This window comes from Schistocerca piceifrons, chromosome 8, assembly GCF_021461385.2.
Source record: "Schistocerca piceifrons isolate TAMUIC-IGC-003096 chromosome 8, iqSchPice1.1, whole genome shotgun sequence".
In the NCBI taxonomy this organism is placed as follows: domain Eukaryota; kingdom Metazoa; phylum Arthropoda; class Insecta; order Orthoptera; family Acrididae; genus Schistocerca; species Schistocerca piceifrons.
The window spans coordinates 2,324,098-2,346,665 of NC_060145.1; the positions used below are offsets into that span (position 1 = coordinate 2,324,098).

General features: G+C 45.4%; 1 protein-coding gene across 1 annotated transcript in view; it reads left to right on the forward strand.

Moving 5' to 3' along the window:
• Nucleotides 1-22,568, forward strand: part of LOC124711473 (glucose dehydrogenase [FAD, quinone]-like) — a 42,386-nt gene that overhangs the window by 15,779 nt on the left and 4,039 nt on the right. Inside the window, exons 3-7 of the mRNA XM_047241579.1 lie at nt 7,549-7,659; nt 7,756-7,920; nt 15,214-15,489; nt 19,906-20,037; nt 21,535-21,771. Of these exons, the coding sequence (XP_047097535.1) occupies nt 7,549-7,659; nt 7,756-7,920; nt 15,214-15,489; nt 19,906-20,037; nt 21,535-21,771 (921 nt within the window). The remainder of the gene's footprint in view (nt 1-7,548; nt 7,660-7,755; nt 7,921-15,213; nt 15,490-19,905; nt 20,038-21,534; nt 21,772-22,568) is intronic.

A 22,568-nucleotide genomic window follows, 5' to 3' on the forward strand; every position in this document is an offset into this window, starting at 1 on the left:
AACTGTCACAGTTATGGAAGCAAATACTTTCAACACCCGACATCACAGAGGCGAAGATATTTGTTGTAGTTCCTTGAGAATTAATCGCTTAAGTTTCAGTTCCTATAATGAGACACCGTGTAATTATGAGGACACAGATATTTTTTGGTACAAGTGTATGTGACAGAAGAACGATGCAAAAATTTAATACAATATCTATGCTTCAAAACCATAACTACAACACGAAGAATTTGTGTCACAAACAATTTGCCAATTCACCTTGTCATATTTTCTGACAGCCTGTTTACTGATTTACAATTGCTTGATATCACAGAATGTTCCACAACATTACTAACCAAAGGAATTAAAACTTACTAACGCAATGGCATTAAAGTCTACATTCAGTTCCCAAAAAGGATTCACACATTTCAAAAACACAGAAATTCAAAAAGAGCCAAGACAGGTACAATGTGTCGCGTGAAGCACCTGAGACTGCGCAGTCCACGACCTCAGAATGCAACCGGCTGCACTCACTCAGCGTAAATCAGACGCAGGCACCTCCCAGGTAATCGAGACAGTACTGCGCATGGCGCTAGTTACTGATATTATTACCGGGCAAGAAAAAGGATGTTTAAGTTCAACAAATAACCAAATCATAAATGATCTTTAACCCCTCATTCATGGAACTAAATACCGATGGAGGTGGTGCAGTGGTTCGCACACTGGACTCGTATTCGGGAGGACGATGGTCCAATCCCGCGTGGAGCCATCCTGATTTAGGTCTTCCGCGACTTCCCTAAATCACTCCTGGCAAGTGCCACGATGGTTCCTTTGAAAGGGCACGGCCGACTTCTTTCCTCATCCTCCCCTAAGCCGATGAGACCGATGACCTCGCAGTTTGGTATCTTCCCCCAGACAACCCATGGAACTAAACAAAACATGACTACGAGTGTAGTTACACACGCACGTATTAATAAAGGGGCAGAAACCAAGCCCTCTAGAATTAACAGAAAAAGAATAGTCGGGGCCTTATTACTGAACACATACCAAAACCATAATGAGAAGATAAGAAGATACCCCGCCAACCGCAATTCAGGTTCAAAGTAAGCGGTACTGACGAAATATTCGTAGAAGGTTCATACCATACTCACGACCGAAATCATTACAATGTACACTGAAGAGTGAAAGAATCTGGTACACCTGCCTAATATCGTGTAGGGTGCCCACGAGCACACAGAAGTCCACAACACGACGTGGCATGGACTCGACTAATGTCTGAAGTAGTGCTGCAGGGAAATGACGCCATGAATCCTGCAGGGCTGTCCATAAATCCGTAAGAGTGCAACGGGGTGGAGATCCCTTCTGAACAGCTTGTAGCAAGGTATTCCAGATATGCTCAACAATGTTCTTGTCCGGGGAGTTTGGTGGCCAGCGGAAGTGTTTAAACTCACAAGAGTTTTCCTGGAGGCACTCTGTAGCAATTCTGGACGTGTCGGATGTCGCACTGCCCAGCTGGAATTGCCCAAGTCTGTCGCAATACACAATGGAAATGAACGGATGTAGATGATCAGACAGGATGCTTACGTACGTGTCGCCTGTCAGAGTCGTATCTAGACGAATCAGAGGTCCCATTTCAGTCCAACTGCATACGCACACATCATTAAAGAGCCTCCAACAGCTTGAACAGTCTCCCGCTCACATGCAGGGTCAGTGGGCTCATGAGGTTGTCTTCATTTCCGTACACGTCCATCCGCTCGATATCATTTGAAACGAGACTCGTCCGATCAGTCAACATGTTTCCGGTCATCAAGAGTCCAATATCGGTGTTGACGCGTACAGGCGAGATGTAAAGCTTTGTGTCGTGCAGTCATTAAGGGTACACGAGTGGGCTTTCGGCTCCAAAAGTCCATATCGATGATGTTTCGCTGAATAGTTCGCACGGTGACACTTGCTGATGGCAAAGCATTGAAATCTGCAGCGATTTGCGGAACGATTGCGCTTCTGTCGAGTTGAACGATTCTCTTCAGTTGCCGTTGGTCCCGTTCTTGAGGGATCTTTTACCAGTCGCAGCGATGTCGTAAGTCTGGTCTTTTAACTGATTCCTGATATTCACAGTAGACTCGTGAAATGGTCTTACGGGAAAATCCCCACGTCATCGCTACCTCGGAGATGCTGTGTCCCATCGCTCATGCGCCGACTGTAACATCACGTTGAAACTCACTTAAATCTTGATAACTTGCCATTGTAGCAGCAGTACCCGATCTAACAACTGCGTCAGACTCTTGTTGTCCAATAGGTATATAGGACATATCTCTGTATTTGGATACGCATGACTGTACCAGTTTCTTTGGCGCTTCAGTGTATTAAACATTTTAGCAGCATATGATTAGTGAAATGCAAATAGAATCTTTTCCGAATTTTTTTTAAAACATCAAATTGCATGTCTTTCTGTAATTTTTAATAACTTCCCATAACTCCGTAGCAATTACGGACAATACTGACCTTACGACTTATCTTAGAAGAAAGATTAAGGACAGGCAAACCTACGTTTCTAGCATTTGTAGACTTGGAGAAAGCTTTTGACGATGTTGACTGGAATACTCTCTTTCACATTCTAAAGGTGCCAGCGGTAAAATACAGGGAGCAAAAGGCTATTTACAATTTGTACAGAAACCAGATGGCAGTTATAAGAGTCGAGGGGCACGAAAGTGAACCAGTGGTTGGGAAGGGAGTGAGACAGGGTTGTAGCCTCTCCCCGATGTTATTCAATCTGTATACTGAGCAAGCAGTAAGGGAAACAAAAGAAAAATTAGGAGTAGGTATTAAAATCCATGGAGAAGAAATAAAAACTGTGAGGTTTGCCGATGACATTGTAATTCTGTCAGAGACAGCAAAGAACTTGGAAGAGCAGTTGAACGGAATGGACAGTGTCTTGAAAGGAGAGTATAAGATGAACATCAACAAAAGCAAAACGAGGATAATGGAATGTAGTCGAATTTAGTCGGGTGATGCTGAGGGAATCAAATTAGGAAATGGGACACTTAAAGTAGTAAAGGAGTTTTGCTATTTAGGGAGCAAAATAACTGATGATGGTCGAAGTAGAGAGGATATAAAATGTAGACTGGCAATGGCAAGCACAGCGTTTCTGAATAAGAGAAATTTGTTGACATCGAGTATAGATTTAAAAGTGTCAGGAAGTCGTTTCTGAAAGTATTTGTATGGAGTGTAGCCATGTATGGAAGTGAAACATGGACGATAAATAGTTTGGACAAGAAGAGAATAGAAGCTTTCGAAATGTGGTGCTACAGAAGAATGCTGAAGATTAGATGGGTAGATCACATAACTAATGAGGAGGTATTGAATAGATTTGGGGAGGAGTTTGTTGCACAACTTGACTAGAAGAAGGGATCGGTTGATAGGACATGTTCTGAGGCATCAGGGGATCAGAAATTTAGCATTGGAGGGCAGCGTGGAGGGTAAAATTCGTAGAGGGAGACCAAGAGATGAATACACTAAGCAGATTAGAAGGATGTAGGTTGCAGTAAGTACTGGAAGATGATGAAGCGTGCACAGGATAGAGTAGCATGGAGAGGTGCATCAAACCAGTCTCAGGACTGAAGACCACAACAACAACACTACAACTGTAATAGTTGGTAGCCGTGTAAAATCTACTTCTCTGACGCCACGATGAAATTCAAGAGTCGCCCTGACCCGTGTATCAGATGAGCCAGACCCTAACGTGGCTAAATAAACAGTAAAATGAATTTCATTTCAAACTTATTAATGTCTTTGTTCGGCAATGTACATATAGAAATTTGTATTGAACATCAGTGTCCCATCAGCCAGTGAGTTTGAGTTGTTATACGCATTTATTAGTGCATAAAATCTCCGTACCTAAAATTTCAGTGAGCTGTGCTACAACTGGACAAAACTACTTTTGCTAATCTACTGAAATAGGCAAAACTAATGTACTTCCATAGGAAATAGATGTAACTATACACACATACATACACATACACACATACTAAAATGTTTATGACTATACAGTCTTTTTAATTTTTTAGTTTATTGCCTTTCGGGTCGTGCCCATTCAGCCATTTGTAATGGAAAGACGATTGGACAGCGTATTGGGGACAATTTTCTAGTCACTTACAGCGATACGAAAGCAAAGACAACACATTAGCCAGTCCCATAAGGGAGAAAATCTGTAACCTGGGCGGGAATCGAACGCGGGCCCCTTTAGTTAGCAATCTGCCATGCTGACCGCGCAGCTACCAAGGTGGACAGCTGTACAAGTATTATGCCGTTTATCCTCTCTGGGCTGTTCCCAGATTGCTGCACATCCCAGCCGACTTGAGGTGGCCCACTGCTACTAGCCATCGATGAACATCCTCGTCCCCCGTATTAAACTATATGTAATACATGACATCAACAGTAAATGACAGTAACAACTTACGTTACATCATGTTAAAACTGGAAATGTACCGAGGTAACTACCACCATGCACCACACCTCCGACCTCCCCAGGCTAGACGAGCTAGGAAGGGGAGTCAGTACCGGCTCCTACACTCCTGGCTGCTGCACAGTTCCAGTCTACTTTGCAGCACTGACGGGCTGTCGCACGTCTGTGATGTCGCCAACACTGTCACATGCGGGTGTGAGGACGACGCGGAAGAGTATACTGAGCTGCAAGGTCTTCTGTCGTCTTATACACTGTGCAGTTACATCAATGTGATCACTCATTAAAAGCCCAAATAATCACCTCTTGCAGGGCGGATTGCTGAGAGAGCGGCAGGACGAGAACGCTGTGGCCATTTCGTCCAGGTTACTCGATTGGGGATCCGTAGCGCGTTTGGTGTCCAGGCAGGTATGGGAAACTCATCCTGTACCACTTCCAACCGCGCACATACACTGCGTGCTGCGTGACAAGTTGTATTGTGCTGTGGTGGATACCATCGTGCCGAGGAAAAACTAACTGCATGCACGGGTGGAGATGGTCCCCTAGGGTGGATGCGTACTTGTGTTTATTCACCGTGCCTTCCAGAATCACGAGATTACCCAGAGAATGCTACAAAGATATTCCTCAAACCATTACACTCCCTCGGCCAGCCTGGACCCTGTGCTTTCACACACTTCATGCCATAATGCCAGCAGCCGTCATTCCGGTGGAGCACCAGATGTGAGTCACCTGGAAACTCCACGTGTCGCCACTCAGTGGGCGTCCACTTGCGGTATTGGCGTGCAAATTCCAGCATTTGTCGCCGATCAAATGCAGTGAGCGTGGGTGCACGAGCGGGGCGCCCTCTGCAGAGGCGCATACACAGCAATGTTGTCCAAACGGCCTTTGAGGAGACACTGTTGGTAGCCCCTTGGTTCATCTGCACGATCGTCTGCTCAATAGTTGCACGTCTATTCGGTTGTACATATCTCTGCAGCCAATGTTCACTCCTGTCGTTTAGGGTGCGCACAGCATCGCAGTCGCCTTGGCGCCACACGGCGGCAGGAGAACAGTTTAAAATCCGAGCCATTCTCGATATGCTTGCACACTAGGCCTGAAAGAAAATGGTCATGCTCTCCTGAACGTTAAATAAATCGCTCCGTTTCAGCATTATGACGACTAACATATTGTTTTCCGTGTCCCCCCCACCAACACCCTTTATGTACCCTCCACTGCTAGTGTTGCCACCTGCGAGTGGTTATTGCCCGTTAACGTCGGACACAGACGGTGGTCAGATTAATGTTACGGAACCGTGTGTATAAATTGACTACTCGCATTATTCTGGCCGTTTGTTAGTATTCGCAGAAACCGGTGTTAGAAAACACACAGCAGCAGGTAAACGAGATGGGGATTATTGCCAAGATACTGTCAGTTTTCCTGTTCTATTCACGAGGCACGTGGAAGTACGCACGCACGCACGCACGCACACAAACGACACACAGACAAGCTGCAATTCAATGCCAACATTTAACACGAATTAGAAAATTAGTCTATAAATGTCTGTATTCGCTGTTGCCAGGAGTATCAGTGTACGGGAGGGCTACTAGTCGCGTTCAGATCCCTACGACAGAGTTGCATGAGAGATATCTAGGAGTACTTTACCTGCCCCCAAGATCTTTCCGATCCATCAGAGTTTTTCCGTCGACGATGTATAGTCCTGCTTCTACAATACTGGCCATTAAAATTCCTACACCACGAAGATGACGTGCTACAGACGCGAAATTTAACCGACAGGAAGAAGATGTTGCGATATGCAAATGGTTAGCTTTTCACAGCATTCACAAGGTCGGCGCTGGTGGCGACACAACGTGCTGACATGAGGAGAGTTTCCAACCGATTTCTCATACACAAACAGCAGTTGACCGGCGTTGCCTGGTGAAACGTTGTTGTGATGCCTCGTGTAAGGAGGAGAAATGCGTACCATCACGTTTCCGACTTTGATAAAGGTCGGATTGTAGCCAATCTCGATTGCGCTTTATCGTATCGCGACATTGCTGTTCCCGTTGGTCGAGATACAATGACTGTAAGCAGAATGTGGAATCGGTGGGTTCAGGAAGGTAATACGGAACGCCGTGCTGGATCCCAACGGCCTCGTATCAGTAGCAGTCGAGATGACAGGCATCTTATCCGCATGGCTGTCACGGATCGTGCAGCCACGTCTCGATCCCTGAGTCAACAGGTGGAGACGTTTGCAAGACAACAACCATCTGCACGAATAGTTTGCAGCAGCATGGACTATCAGCTCGGAGACCATGGCTACGGTTACCCTTGACGCAGCATCACAGACAGGAGCGCCTGCGATGGTGTACTCAACGACGAACCTGGGTGCACGAATGGCAAAACGTCATTTTTTCGGATGAATCCAGGTTCTGTTTACAGCATCACGATGGTCGCATCCGTGTTTGGCGACATCTCGGTAAACGCAGATTGGAAGCGTGTATTCGTCATCGCCATACTGGCGTATCACCCGGCGTGATGGTATGGGGTGCGATTGGTTACACGTCTCGGTCACCTCTTGTTCGCATTGACGGCACTTTCAACAGTGGACGTTACATTTCAGATGTGTTACGACCCGTGGCTCTACCCTTCATTGAATCCCTGCGAAACCCTACATTTCAGCAGGATAATGCACGACCGCGTGTTGCAGGTCCTGTACGGGCCTTTCTGGATACAGAAAATGTTCGAGTGCTGCCCTTGCCAGAACATTCTCCAGATCCCTCACCAATTGAGAACGTCTGGTCAATGGAAGCCGAGCAACTGGCTCGTCACAATACGCCAGTCACTACTCTTGATGAACTGTGGTATCGTGTTGAAGCTGCATGGGCAGATGTACCTGTACACGCCATCCAAGCTCTGTTTGACTCAATGCCCAGGCGTATCGAGGCCGTTATTACGGCCAGAGGTGGTTGTTCTGGGTAGTGATTTCGTAGGATCTGTGCACCCAGATTGCGTGAAAATGCAATCACATGTCAGTTCTAGTGTAATACATTTGTCTGCATTTCTTCTCGGTGTAGCAACTTCAGTGGCCAGTGGTGTAGTTTCCCTTACTGTTGCAAGACGGTGACGTGCAGGAGCCGCACCCGTGGGGCGACTACTCGGCCTCGGAGCACGGCGCGGCGGGCCCGCTGCGGCTGACGCAGAGCGCGTGGCGCAGCCCGCTGAGCGGGGCCGTGCTGCGCGCGGCGCGCCAGCTGGGGCTGCGCGTGGGCGACGCGAGCGGCGGCCGGCAGGCGGGCTTCACGCTGCAGCACGTGGCCGTGGCGGGCGGCGTGCGCCAGAGCGGGGCGCGCGCCTACCTCTGCCCGGCCGCCTCCAGGGCCAACCTGCACGTGGTGCGGCGCGCAGCCGCCTCCGCCGTGCTCGTCGACCCCGCCACGCTCGCCGCCACCGGCGTGCGCTTCCTGCTGGCCGGCCGCAACCACACCGTCCGTGCCGCCAAGGAGGTACCGCGCACACACTCCACTTCACTGCACCTTTCCTCTCTCCCCACGCGCCCTTTTTGGACATACACATCACCGGAGAAAGGGATTATGTCCGAATTTTCGTAGAGAATGAGAATCGGATAAATGGGGTCTCAGGGCGACCAGCGTGACGTCTAATTTTGCAATACACATTTAGTTGTTTTCGACGGTAGTTAAGAAAAACTTCATTACTTATTTGCGGAAAAAGTGAAAAATTACACGAATATCTGTGACAGTGATGTAGGCTGAAGTAGTGAATTAAAATTTGTTCCACTGCCAGCATCCGAAGCCAGAACCGCTGCTCACTAGGCAGATGCGCTATCCGTTGTACCACACTAGCACTCTGGATGCTGCAGCTGCACAGGCTACCCTGGTATGTCTCCACCCCTGACACAAATTCCAGTTCGTGCCTCAGGCCATTGCTCTTCTCTTCATTGCTTCAGTCTACACCGTTATCGTAGGTGAAGGTGAGATTCAATGTGTCCCAGAAAGCACAGCTGTGTGTGATTAACATGCAGAGTAGCAATTACTGCTTTTGAACGGTTTGCGTTAGGACGTCGAAACTGCACGGTCGGCCGCGCAGCAAGATGACAATTAGTGGGCTTTGGTTGAGCGACAAATCCCACTTTCATTTGCTAGGTTCGTCAATAAACAAAACTGCGTTTGGGGGACTGACAGTCCGCATTTCGCGATCGAGAAGTCTCTGCACCCTCTACGGCTGACTGTGTGGTGTGCAGTGTCCAGTCACGGAACGGTTCTAATGGCTCTGAGCACTATGGGACTTAACTGCTGAGGTCATAAGTCCCCTAGAACTTAGAACTACTTAAACCTAACTAACCTAAGGTCATCACACACACATCCATGCCCGAGGCAGGATTCGAACCTGCGACCGTAGCGGTCGCGCGATTCCAGACTGAAGCGCCTAGAACCGCTAGGCCACTCCGGCCGACCCAGTCACGGAATAAACTGTGCGATATTCCTATATGGCACGGTGACTACCGAAAGGTACATGAAGGTTTTGGAAGATGATTTAATCCCCATTATCCAAAGTGACGCTAATTTCGACAACATGTGATTCGTGTAACACGGACCTCGACCCTGTCGAAGCAGGAGAGTGTTTGATGTCCTGAGGGAGCACTTCGGGGACCGCATTCTGGCTCTGAGGAACCCGGAGGCCACTGGCATGGGCGTCGATTGGGCCCCGTATTCTCCGGATCTGAACACGTACGACTCCTTTTTCTGGGGCTATATTGAAGATAACGTTACAGCAATAACTCCGAAGTAATTGCTGAGCTGAAAGCAGCTATTCAGCAGATCGTCGACAGCATAGATTTTCCGACACTTCAGCGGGTCGTGCAGAATTTCGCTACTAGGCTGCGCAACATCATCGCCAATGGTGGCAGCCATATCGAACATGCCATAACCCAACTCCGAATATCTGTAGTGACGTTTGCATGTTGAATAAACTGTGTGCACCCCGTAGTTTGTAACTAATTTACGTTTCCTTTCATATAGTTTAATAATTGTCACCCTGTATCACCCACATCTGAGGTACAAGCGGGATTAACCCCATTTCACACGTTGCTAACGTGCTAATCCAATAACAGAGAGCCTTGGCAGTAGTGATCCGAATTTACAAGGGGAGCAGTTACGGGCTAGGCGTGAAAAGGACTCTGCATTGGGGAGGGGCACGTACTAGGGTTGTCTGTGCAGCTGTGGTACTCTGAGGGTCAGTGTGGGACAACGGATGGAGTGTCTGGCTAGTAAGCTGGAGAGTTGCCGTTCATACAAAATTTAATTCATTGCTCCAACCTACATTATCATCGTAGATAAAGGTGAGAGTCAATAGGACTCAGCAACATCGACTGTATATGATTTCACAATCAGCTACGTAAATGAAGTACTAAGAACTTCACCTCTTCAAGGGTTATTTATTTTCTGCATAAAAAGCTACGTTGATGTGATTTTTAACGGTCAAAATGGTCCTTCGGATCAAATGCTCAGGATGTTTCAGGAACAGAGGACGCTACGAAAGTAAGAGGGACGTCAGGAAGTTCATGCTTTCCGAAAAAAGCTTGAAAATAATAAAAAATTTGAAAAATTCAGTCCAGATGTTGGGTGAAATGATTTGTCTAAAAAAATATGTAAAATAGATTACTAAAACATTTGATGTGCCTCCGAATGACGGTCGAAATAGTGTGCAGCAAATGAGGTGTGCAAAGCTTTCTCCATTATATACCTTAATTTTACAGAAATTATTTCACAAAACATTTGAGCAATATGTTTTCAATTTTTTTTCATATTATCACCTTTCCTGACGCCACGACACAATTTCTTATGTGTGTAGCCCTTTCCGTATGACCAGTTTTCCCTGTTCAGTACTTTTTGGAACAACCAAATGACATTGGTCAGGAGTAGTGTATTATTCTGCTGATGTTGAAATGTATTGCACACCGTTCGAGCAGCTTACTTAGTCTGTCGACACGTCTCTTCCGCTTTCATTTTTTATTAGATTTCGTTTCGGCGTATAAAACAAACCACCCTAATCAGTTCCCAGGTGTTGTACAGCTTCTCTTGCACTGCTTACTACTATAGGTTCTGTCTGACACGACACGGGGTGCACAGCCTTGTAAACAGTGTGCTGGCCTTTCACTGCACAACACACTGACTGAGGTCCTGGTAACTGCTAACACTTGAGCAGCTGTACGAGGAATGAATCTGGTGCTGTGACTGTCCACGCTTCCAGAGGGTAGCGTGATTAAGCAGGTATTTAGATAGGAGTGTTGGAAGACTATGATTTTATGACTGCCTGTCGAACTACTTATGAGGAAGAATTTATGGCTGCCTTGATAGAAACAGGCCTCACATAACCAAGGAGCAGCTGTTGTTGACCGCAACGTGTCCTTCCAACAACGTACACTTGTTGCAGGAAGTGATTAACAAAAAAGGGTCTGATAACTTATCATCTCAACTACTGGATCATACATTTCCAGTAAAATGTCAATTTCGAACAAAATGGCAGTATTAATCTGACACGTAATTATTACTAGAGTGGCCGCCACGAAGCTAGACGCCCCAAGATCAGAGCCGCTGCCTGCGGGCCGCAGGTGCTGAACGCTGCGATCCGCCCGCCTCGTAGCTTTATTGCCACATACACATTCCTAAAAGTGGCATAAGTCAACGCCAGCTGAATGTTCACTGTTTACGTGCGATACCGTGTGCTCACACGTTCTATCAGTCTTTCGTGGAACAGTGCACTGATGTGCGTTTGGTGACCGAAATGCAGGAGGAAGGACCTATATGTAGTCTTTCTCCAACGGTATGCGTAACAGCCAAAGAGAAATTTTAAATTGTAGTATAGAAGGGAGACGAAAATTTAATAGTCATGGGTGACTGGAATTCGAGTGTAGGAAAAGGGAGAGAAGGAAACATAGTAGGTGAATATGGATTGGGGGACAGAAATGAAAGAGGAAGCCGCCTGGTCGAATTTTGCACAGAGCACAACATAATCATAACTAACAATTGGTTTAAGAATCATGAAAGAAGGTTGTATACATGGAAGAACCCTGGAGATACTAAAAGGTATCAGATAGATTATATAATGGTAAGACAGAGATTTAGGAACCAGGTTTTAAAATGTAAGACATTTCCAGGGGCAGATGTGGACTCTGACCACAATCTATTGGTTATGACCTGTAGATTAAAACTGAAGAAACTGCAAAAAGGTGGGAATTTAAGGAGATGGGACCTGGATAAACTAAAAGAACCAGAGGTTGTACAGAGATTCAGGGAGAGCATAAGGGAGCAATTGACAGGAATGGGGGAAATAAATACAGTAGAAGAAGAATGGGTAGCTTTGAGGGATGAATTAGTGAAGGCAGCAAAGGATCAAGTAGGTAAAAAGACGAGGGCTAGTAGAAATCCTTGGGTAACAGAAGAAATACTGAATTTAATTGATGAAAGGAGAAAATATAAAAATGCAGTAAGTGAAACAGGCAAAAAGGAATACAAACGTCTCAAAAATGAGATCGACAGGAAGTGCAAAATGGCTAAGCAGGGATGGTTACAGGACAAATGTAAGGATGTAGAGGCCTATCTCACTAGGGGTAAGATAGATACCGCCTACAGGAAAATTAAAGAGGCCTTTGGAGATAAGAGAACGACTTGTATGAATATCAAGAGCTCAGATGGAAACCCAGTTCTAAGCAAAGAAGGGAAAGCAGAAAGGTGGAAGGAGTATATAGAGGGTCTATACAGAGGCGATGTTCTTGAGGACAATATTATGGAAATAGAAGAGGATGTAGATGAAGGTGAAATGGGCGATATGATACTGCGTGAAGAGTTTGACACAGCACCGAAAGACCTAAGTCGAAACAAGGTCCCGGGAGTAGACAACATTCCATTAGAATTACTGACAGCCTTGGAAGAGCCAGTCCTGACAAAACTCTACCATCTGGTGAGCAAGATGTATGAGACAGGCGAAATTCCCTCAGATTTCAAGAAGAATATAGTAATTCCAGTCCCAAAGAAAGCAGGTGTTGACAGATGTGAAAATTACCGAACTATCAGCTTAATAAGTCACAGCTGCAAAATACTAACACGAATTCTTTACAGACGAATGGAAAAACTAGTAGAAGCCAACCTCGGGGAAGATCAGTTTGGATTCCGTAGAAACACTGGAACACGTGAGGCAATACTGACCTTACGACTTATCTTAGAAGAAAGATTAAGGAAAGGCAAACCTACGTTTCTAGCATTTGTAGACTTAGAGAAAGCTTTTGACAATGTTGACTGGAATACTCTCTTTCAAATTCTAAAGGTGGCAGCGGTAAAATACAGGGAGCGAAAGGCTATTTACAATTTGTACAGAAACCAGATGGCAGTTATAAGAGTCGAGGGGCATGAAAGGGAAGCAGTGGTTGGGAAGGGAGTAAGACAGGGTTGTAGCCTCTCCCCGATGTTGTTCAATCTGTATATTGAGCAAGCAGTAAAGGAAACAAAAGAAAAATTCGGAGTAGGTATTAAAATTCATGGAGAAGAAATAAAAACTTTGAGGTTCGCCGATGACATTGTAATTCTGTCAGAGACAGCAAAGGACTTGGAAGAGCAGTTGAATGGAATGGACAGTGTCTTGAAAGGAGGATATAAGATGAACATCAACAAAAGCAAAACAAGGATAATGGAATGTAGTCTAATTAAGTCGGGTGATGCTGAGGGAATTAGATTAGGAAATGAGGCACTTAAAGTAGTAAAGGAGTTTTGCTATTTGGGGAGCAAAATAACTGATGATGGTCGAAGTAGAGAGGATATAAAATGTAGGCTGGCAATGGCAAGGAAAGCGTTTCTGAAGAAGAGAAATTTGTTAACATCAAGTATAGATTTAAGTGTCAGGAAGTCATTTCTGAAAGTATTCGTATGGAGTGTAGCCATGTATGGAAGTGAAACATGGACGATAAATAGTTTGGACAAGAAGAGAATAGAAGCTTTTGAAATGTGGTGCTACAGAAGAATGCTGAAGATTAGATGGGTAATCACATAACTAATGAGGAAGTATTGAATAGAATTGGGGAGAAGAGAAGTTTGTGGCACAACTTGACCAGAAGAAGGGATCGGTTGGTAGGACATGTTCTGAGGCATCAAGGGATCACCAATTTAGTATTGGAGGGCAGCGTGGAGGGTAAAAATCGTAGAGGGAGACCAAGAGATGAATACACTAAGCAGATTCAGAAGGATGTAGGTTGCAGTAGGTACTGGGAGATGAAAAAGCTTGCACAGGATAGAGTAGCATGGAGAGCTGCATCAAACCAGTCTCAGGACTGAAGACCACAACAACAACAACAGTATAGAATGCACTGAGGGTTTTTTTTTTTTTTTTTTACTGATCAGGTCAACAGTGAAGAAACTAGAAGAAATGCAAATTTAGCGCAAGTTCATAAAATGACAACGAAAACTTGCGTTGTTTCCAAATCGACTGTATTCCATATTAACAGCGCAGTAACATAGTCATAATCTATATATGTGAGCATGTGTTTCCATTCTCCAAGAAAGGGGCATAAATGAAAAATGAAATCAAACGAATGGGACGATTTTGAGAAAAAGTTAGTAAGCAGAACCGTACTTAGATACTACGACAGACGAGAGTATCCGGCGGCTATAAAAATACAGAACGATCTCGATGAAAATATTAAACACTGGGAATCAGGGAGCTCCGTTATCGGTATTCTCTGCTCACTTGGTCTTTGATTGAGAAAGTGTAATGATAGACGAATAATTTTATTGGAATGCAGATAAATAGCAGCAGCAAGAACGAAGTTTTGTGTTCAGTGTACTTTACTGCTTGCTGAGTACAACAGTCTTGTAGGTTATACTTCGATAAAACCATACGCACAAATGTATTTTGCTCGACGTCAACGGAAATAATGGCGTGAATATACTTTGATAAGACTTGGGTTTCATGAAGCCATACGTACAAATATATTTGGCTCGATTTCAACGCAAATATTGGCCTGAAAGTACGTACAGTACTTTTGTATATCGACAATTTGGGTGGTGGGTGCACTGCCGAAAGGTCGGTAAGAGCTGAAAAAAAAAGTTCGCGAGGTAGGGAATGTTCTCCTTCGTATTAAGGCAAGCCGTCCAAATTAAAATCCCGGCGGCACTATCGTCTTGTGCGCACGGTGTTTCTCGCAAATGAAATGCTTTTTCTAAACACCTTTCTCGCTGGAAGTTTCTAAAAGATCCAACAGAACGCAAATTCATTAGCGACGACATTTTTCGTTACACTGGCGGAACAGTTTTCTTTTCGTTTTGGTTTTTACCTCGGAATAGTTCTATGTTTTCACGATAAAATACGTATCGCATGAATCCATAAACTTTCGGGATGTTCATTTGCTTCTTCAGTCCAAATATGTCAATGGTTCTGTTTTTTCAAGAAGTTGAAGTAAAAAATACTTTTTACAACATTTCTTGTAACGTCAGTTGTTTTCGTAACAGGAATTTTCTTTTGGAATGTACTCCAACACATTATAGACTAAAGATAGAGATGTCTAATATTTTTGCGGAATTTTTACCAACATCTGGGTGTTGTGTGATGTCCTTAGGTTAGTTAGGTTTAAGTAGTTCTAAGTTCTAGGGGACTGATGACCTGAGATGTTAAGTCCCATAGTGCTCAGAGCCAGTTGAACCATTTGAACCTACATCTGAAATGATCACTAACTGCAAAGCTGTGAGATAACCTTGATGTGCCCACGAAGCGCACTCGCTACGGACACCCAGGTGGTGCTGAGCGCCGGTACGGTGGGGTCGGCCCAGCTGCTGATGGTTTCCGGGATAGGGCCGCGCCGGCACCTGGAGTCGCTGGGGATCCCCGTGGTGCGGGACCTGCCGGTGGGGGAGAACCTGCAAGACCACATGCAGCTGGTGGCGCCCACCTACCTCTTCAACAGGTCCCACCCGCAGGAGCGCACTGCCTCCCAGCGCATGGACGACGTCTACGAATACTTCGCGCACCGCACTGGACCACTTGCCAGCTTGGACCTCCTTCAAGTACAGGTAACTACCGACAACAGCAGCACAGCAGGTATCGCCAGTTTCTTCCCAGTCAGAAGGCTGGACTGCACTGCGACCGTGCTGTGCCGCTGTATCTCCCTCGTATATATTTTCTGTTGTTACTCAGTTTTCTCAGCATCGTTATGACCAACATCACAGCTTTATGCTAGCTCTTCTTACCATCGGAACATGCCTCCGTAATTGGATTCGTTAAGCCATTCTAGTGACTTTTTGTCCGACCTAGACGTAACTGGTTCGAAGTACGAGGTAGAAAGACATTCTCGACACCATTATTTGACTGGAAACGGAACGAGAGGTGGCAGCTAATTGTGTCCAACTTCCTTGCTGTGCGCCCAGTACCATGGGAAACGTTGAACTCTCCCCTGTGATGCGATTCCGAGATACGGACGTTAAGCTTCACAGCCCCTCTGTGCTCTTCGAAAAGTGTAGGTTATTTATTGGCACTGGATTTCAGATGCTCCACCTCTCTGATTTACATGGTAAATAACCTATACTCTCACGATATTTGATTATATGTGTTAAACGAAGGTCCGAGAGACTTATTGATACTAATGTCGTCTCCAGCACAATCCACCGAGTAAAATGTTCCGTGGATCGCTGACTTAGGACAGCGAACATTCTCTTTACTACTCTGCAGTTGATTAAAAACAGTGCAAAAACAGACATAATGTCTGATGGGATAACAGCAGTCAGTGATTTTATAATGTTACTTATAATCCGTCTTGATTGCAAATTTTTTTATTCGTATGACCGGTTTCGGTTCATTCAGAACCATCTTCAGATCTGATATTTCAGTTACAGGAGTAACCCGTCCAAATCCAGTAACTTTCACATGCTGAATGAACCGAAACCGGTCATTTGAATAAAAAAATAAGTAACATGATTAAAAGCAGTCTTGACAGCAACGAAATATTTATTTACAATGGCCACCGATTTCAGACCATTTATACTATGATACTAGGAGGTGGTCGTGAGGGCAGCAGGTGTTATTGACTCCACAGTGCTAACTGTCAACCATTGTAAATAAATATTTTATTACAGTCAAGACTGTTTTAATCCCTTTTTAAAGTATTTTTAGTAAGTCCACTATTTCTCCACGAGAAATGTTCTCAAAAATTACTATTTTCTTTCGTAGTTATGAGCACGAAGTGGAACTGTAACATGCCGGTATCATCCTGGATAAAATTTTCCATTGGTTTCATCTGATGCATACAAATAATGTGTTGTACAAATAGTATTATATTTTGCTTGTTTGTGTTGTTAATGAAAATGTGCATGAGAAGAGGATATAGGGTGGGAATGGAAGGAACAAGGGAAAGAAAAACGAAAGGATAAAGGAAAGAAAAATGAAAAGAACAGCAAAGGAAAAAAGGGAAACGAAAAGGAAAAAGCAATAAAAATGAAAACAAAGAAGAGAAGAAAGAAAATTACGCAAAAATGAAAACAGAAGAGAAGGATAAGGAAAAAGGAAAACAAGTAAATGAGAAGGAAAAAGAAAATGTGGCAGGAAAGGAATGGGGGGGGGGGGATGGGTGGGAGTAATGACGGAAGGGAACAGGATTAGGGAGGACAGGGCAAGAGCGTGGACAGGAGAGGAGTGGGGAATGGAGGAGAGTGTGGGGACGGGGAAAGGGAGGCTAGGGGGTAAGGGAAGGTGCGTAAGAGGGGAAGTATGGGAGGAGTGAAGGGATGGGAGTATGGACGAGAAGGGATAGGAAAGGAGATAACAGGAAATGACAGGGACGAAGAAAAGGGGAGTGAGGGGAAATCAAGGAGAAAGGGAAGGGATGAGAAAGAAAAGGGTAGGGAAAGCGAAGGAAAAATTTGAGGGAACGCAGAGGGATGGGATGAAATGCAACGAAGGGGAAGAGATGTGTGAGGGATGGGAACAAAGATAGGATGATTTGGGAGATAAATAGAGGGAAAGTGTTCTCAGTTATATGACTTCGAAGATCATTATGTTGTCGTGTTGATCTACTGTCGTAGCCCTCCTATGAGGCCAAGTGCTCTGTTCCATTTTAGGTGATGCACCAATACTAGTGGCACGCTTACTAGCGGCTTATACACAAAATTACGTTATGCAATACCGTTACAGCTAACAGACTCCTAGTAATACTTCATTTGCTACCCACTGCAGAGCCGGCCGGTGTGGCCGTGCGGTTCTAGGCGCTTCAGTCTGGAGCCGCGTGACCGCTACGGTCGCAGGTTCGAATCCTGCCTCGGGCATGGATGTGTGTGATGTCCTTAGGTTAGTTAGGTTTAATTAGTTCTAAGTTCTAGGCGACTGATGACCTCAGAAGTTAAGTCGCATAGTGCTCAGAGCCATTTGAACCCACTGCAGAGGAAGTATCTTAGAAGACATTAACAAACACTGTTATCTGTAATAAGCTGACAGCTACTGAAACGTTCCTTCTCGTAGCTGTTGTGGCATCGTGCGAAATCTTACTCAAGGTTGCATAGCTACGAGACAAAGTATGCGACATACTGCTCCACTGATTTACTCAAAAGCGTTTAGTAGCGAGCAAGGATTAATTCTCTGCACTCCCACATTTTTAAGACCATTTAAAATAAATGACCCCATCCTGCTTTCATACGCGTGTTAAATGTCAGAAGTTAATAACTACAGCCCTTAGCTGTTTAACCACTCTCATGAAGATTCCAACATCCTCTCACTGGGCTGGAAATACGTTCACCGCTAAGAGTTCATCCATCACCACCAACGCCGCTCGGAGTGGCTGCACGGTTAGAGACGCCAAGGCCGGCCGCTGTGGCCGAGCAGTTCAAGCCGCTTCAGTCCAGAACCGCGCTGCTGCTACGGTCGCAGGTTCGAATCCTGCCTCGGGCACGGGTGTGTTACTTACGTTTAAGTAGTTCTCAGTCTAGGGGACTGGTGACCTCAGATGTCAAGTCCCATAGTGCTCAGAGCCATTTGAACCATTTGAAGAGACTCCATGTCACGGATTGCGCGGCCCCTCCCGCCGGAGATTCGAGTCCTCCCTCAGTCATGGGTGTGTGCGTTGTCCTTAGCGTAAGTTAATTTAAGTAGTGTGTAAGTCTAGGAACCGATCACCTCAGCAATTTCGTCCCTTAGGGATTCACACATATTTGAAGATCGCCGTTAAGAGGCTACAAGTAACTTCCTCCCATCTTCACAACGACAAAACAGGAATAAGTCAGCAGAAAAAGGTCATATATAATTTCCGCACTCAAGTTTCCACGGAAACAAATAAAATTTACTGGCTTCGTGGTCACGGTGGACCACTAAGTCTCCTACACACGTAAATCAATAATACTTTCGAATCAGCATATCCACTCCAGATATCTCGCACCTCCAAGATGGAGAAAAGCTACTTTCCACAGATGCAGGTCCTAGCGAACACAAAAGCCACAGGAGAAACACACAGTGCCGCCGGGAAGTACCGCGACAGGAAGGTATGGATCTCATCGGCGACAAGGTCGGTGAAATGCGATCAGGAAAGAAATTACTCATTAGCACGTGTGTTCAAGACCAGAGTGCCAACAAAGATACGTAAGAGCAACTGCGTAAACAACTGTTTTAGAGTTGATACTGTCAACCTGACGCAAACAAAAAAAAATTTCCGTTGCGCGTGATGTATATACCTTGAACTGCCGATAAATGGATAAACATAACCTAGTGCACAGCGTTTGGTTTTACACTGTAACCTATACATGTTTATGTGTGGACAACGTAAAGGAAAATATACAGCCCAAACAACTTTATTCCAACTGTAAGTATGTTGTAAGATTTCTAATGGCTTCCGTGGATTTCAGAGGATACTGTAGTCACAAGTGTGGTCTATAAAACCGTTGTAACTGATCATGTTCATTCAGTGGCGTGAATATTGTTTTCAGCAGAGGACTGCATCTTCCTTATGACGCCTCATTCAAATCTTCGGAAACGACCAATACTGGTTTGACGGGGTCGGGAGGGAAACAATACGGTTCGAAATTCGCTGGACAGGTAGTTTGGTTTCTATCAAAATAACAGATAAGATCCAGCTATATGCGTCCTTCTCCAGCATCTCGCAACCAACTCGACCAAAGGAATGACGTAAAATAGCACTAACTGCTATCTAGGATTTTTATGCATTGAAACACAGATGACGTGTTTTGGATCTCAGAACCGACTCCCCTCATATTAATTTTGTGTTAACATTAACTTCTTTAGATTTTAGTGTTCCAACATCTGAATCACTGATTTATCTTGAGCTGTCAAGAGTTCTAAATGAAGTAACGAAACAACGTATCTCCCTAGAAAAACGTGAAAATCGTGCACTCCAGTAGAAAAAGACATGTTGGTTTTCGCATTGATTGTATCAAGATACGAATAAACATCAACGTTTTTGCCACTTAATTGATGTGTTTCTTCCTTCACAGGGTTTCATCAAGACAAAGTACGAAGATCCGCAGGATGACTACCCCGACGTGCAGTACCAGCACATCCGGTTCCCACACAAGGACTTCGAGACAGTGGAGCGCGTCTCCAGGGTAACGCGCTTCCGTCCAGAGGTGAGCCAGCGGCGACTCGAAGAAACTAGCTTTCTGACAGGCTCACGATCTGTAGCGGGCTTCAAACCGAGTTGACGTATGTTGTCTTTTAGTGTGTGCCCGTCATTTAATACCAACTGAAGGTAAGAATTCCCTGATATTCCGTTAATGCTGAAGTGAATGTACTAATGGGTTACCAGCAAATAATTGAAGAGTCGCAGTCAGCTACGCGCACTGCAGCTCAAATGTGGGGAGCCTGGTCTAAAATTACTTTTTCTACTGTCGAAACTTTAGCGAAAAGTTTATTGTTACTATGCTTTTGGAACCCGTGAAGCTTCAGTTCTACAGACCGTCTTACGTAATTTAGAGATAATGTCTGTCACTGTTTTAGATTTGGTCAAACAGATCATGCAACAGACCATATGCAACATAATCTCATATCGAGGAACTGTATCAGCATTTGACATTTTCATAGAGACGGCTGACCACGCACTGCACCAGTGTCATAAGACACATTCCCAACCCTATTGTCCAGCACTCTGTCCAGGACTCTGTAGGTATTTGTATTACGGACCTGTATGTTGCAAATTTTGCCCAGCTTTATCGCTTAGTACTGACTCTCGAAATCAGTAATCGATGGAAACCCAATGGAATTCCCCACCCACAACGGGCTACTTAGTTGGACATAAGCTGCCTAAAATGCAGGTCAACCCGGAAAGGGGCAGAGTTTTGATTCGTTCTGCACATTCCCCTGCAGTTCTACGAGCAATGCAAAGGACTTTGTGAAGGAAAGTGATTCATTCGTCCAATTCAGTTTAGATAGCAGTCTTCCTCTGCACAATTTGCTCCTGTGCTTCCTCATCGCAGGAGACAATTCCCTGATCGTGGTGTGTGTTGCTATATTCAGTGTCGACTGTCGCCGGATAAAGACCGCGTTACCCAGATCTGTCAGATTCCTTGGATGGGCAGACCACTGCTTCGACGGTGTTTGTTCTCTCGTTGTACAGGGGAGCATGTTGGTTCAAATATCGTTGTGCTTACCACGCCTTTTTAGGACACTGTGTCAGGAATGTTGTCAAGGATCTCCTTAACATCTGGTATTCGACGCTGAGTCAGTTGTTGCTGCCCATCACTGGCCCTATCAGCACACAATGGGCATTCCCAGAAATGTACTCTGGAGAGCCGCCTTCTCCACAGGCAAATTAGTTTCTCTCTTTCCTTCTGGTTCGCTATAAGAAATTTACGTGACCCATCAGAAAATGGTTCAATCCTTAATGTTTCGGAAGAAGTTGTAGGTTAGTTCTTTTTTATATGTCACCTTTGCGTTGTTGCTAGAGGACCAAGATCAGGCAGTTTACTTGTTTTCGGTGTATCAATCGAACTTCTATGACATTCTGAACGTGCGGCTATTATTCCTCTTCAGTCAGTGTATGGCTTCTTCCCTCTGTTTCTATAGGCAAGTGTGCCAGCAGTAGCAGGATGCAGGGACACACGAGACGGTGTGGCGGCGTGTTGCAGGTGCACGAGGCGGTGTTCGGGCGGCCGGTGTCTCGGTCCGAGATCTACGTGCAGCTGGCGGTGCTGCAGCGGCCGCGCAGCCGGGGCACCATCAGGCTGCGCTCGGCGGACCCGCTGGTGCCGCCCGTCATCGACCCCCGGTACCTCACACACCCGCACGACGTCGCCGTGCTGGTCGAGGGCGCCAAGTTCAGCGCCCGCATGGCCAAGACCAAGGCCCTCGCCAAGGACTTCGAGGTCAGTGCCTCCTGTGCTAAATCACTACCTACAAATTACGTGCTACGTTTTCTACTAAGAAGACATCCACGATGAACGATAATCCCTATCTGAACTATACATTGATGGTTTCACCATCTGACTCCATGTAACGTGCAAAAAGTGTTCATCTAGAATGTGTTTCACGATAATTTGAAAATGTTCCAAGAGTTCACCGTCCCACTGCCCGTCTTAATTTCTGGAAGTGCCTCAATGTCTTACAGTTACGGTATTTATTTCACACAGTCATCCATTTCTTGTCACACACACACACACACACACACACACACATATGCCTTTCCCTGTGGCTCCACCCACTACATGCATTCAACATACAAACCACCACCTCTTCCTCCCCATGTCCATCCCTCCTTGCCTCCCCCCTCCCTCTGTCTTCATCTCTGCCGGCCGCTGTGGTCGAGCGGTTCTGGGCGCTTCAGTCTGGAACCGCGCTGCTGCTACAGTCGCAGGTTCGAATCCTGCCTTGGGCATGGATGTGTGTGATGTCCTTCGGTTAATTAGGTTTAAGTAGTTGTAAGTCTAGGGGACTGATGACCTCAGATGTTGTCCCATAGTGATTAGAGCCATTTGAACCATTTGTCTTCATCTCCTCCTCTCGCTCTCTTTGTCCACTTCCTCCACCTCTTTCTGACCATAGCTTCCTCCTCCCTCACTATGACCATTTTCTCCTCCCACTCTCTCTTTCCATTTCTGTCTCCGTCTCTTCCTTTGCCACATGCCACTACCCTTCTACACCTTCATCCTGCATCCTCCCTCCT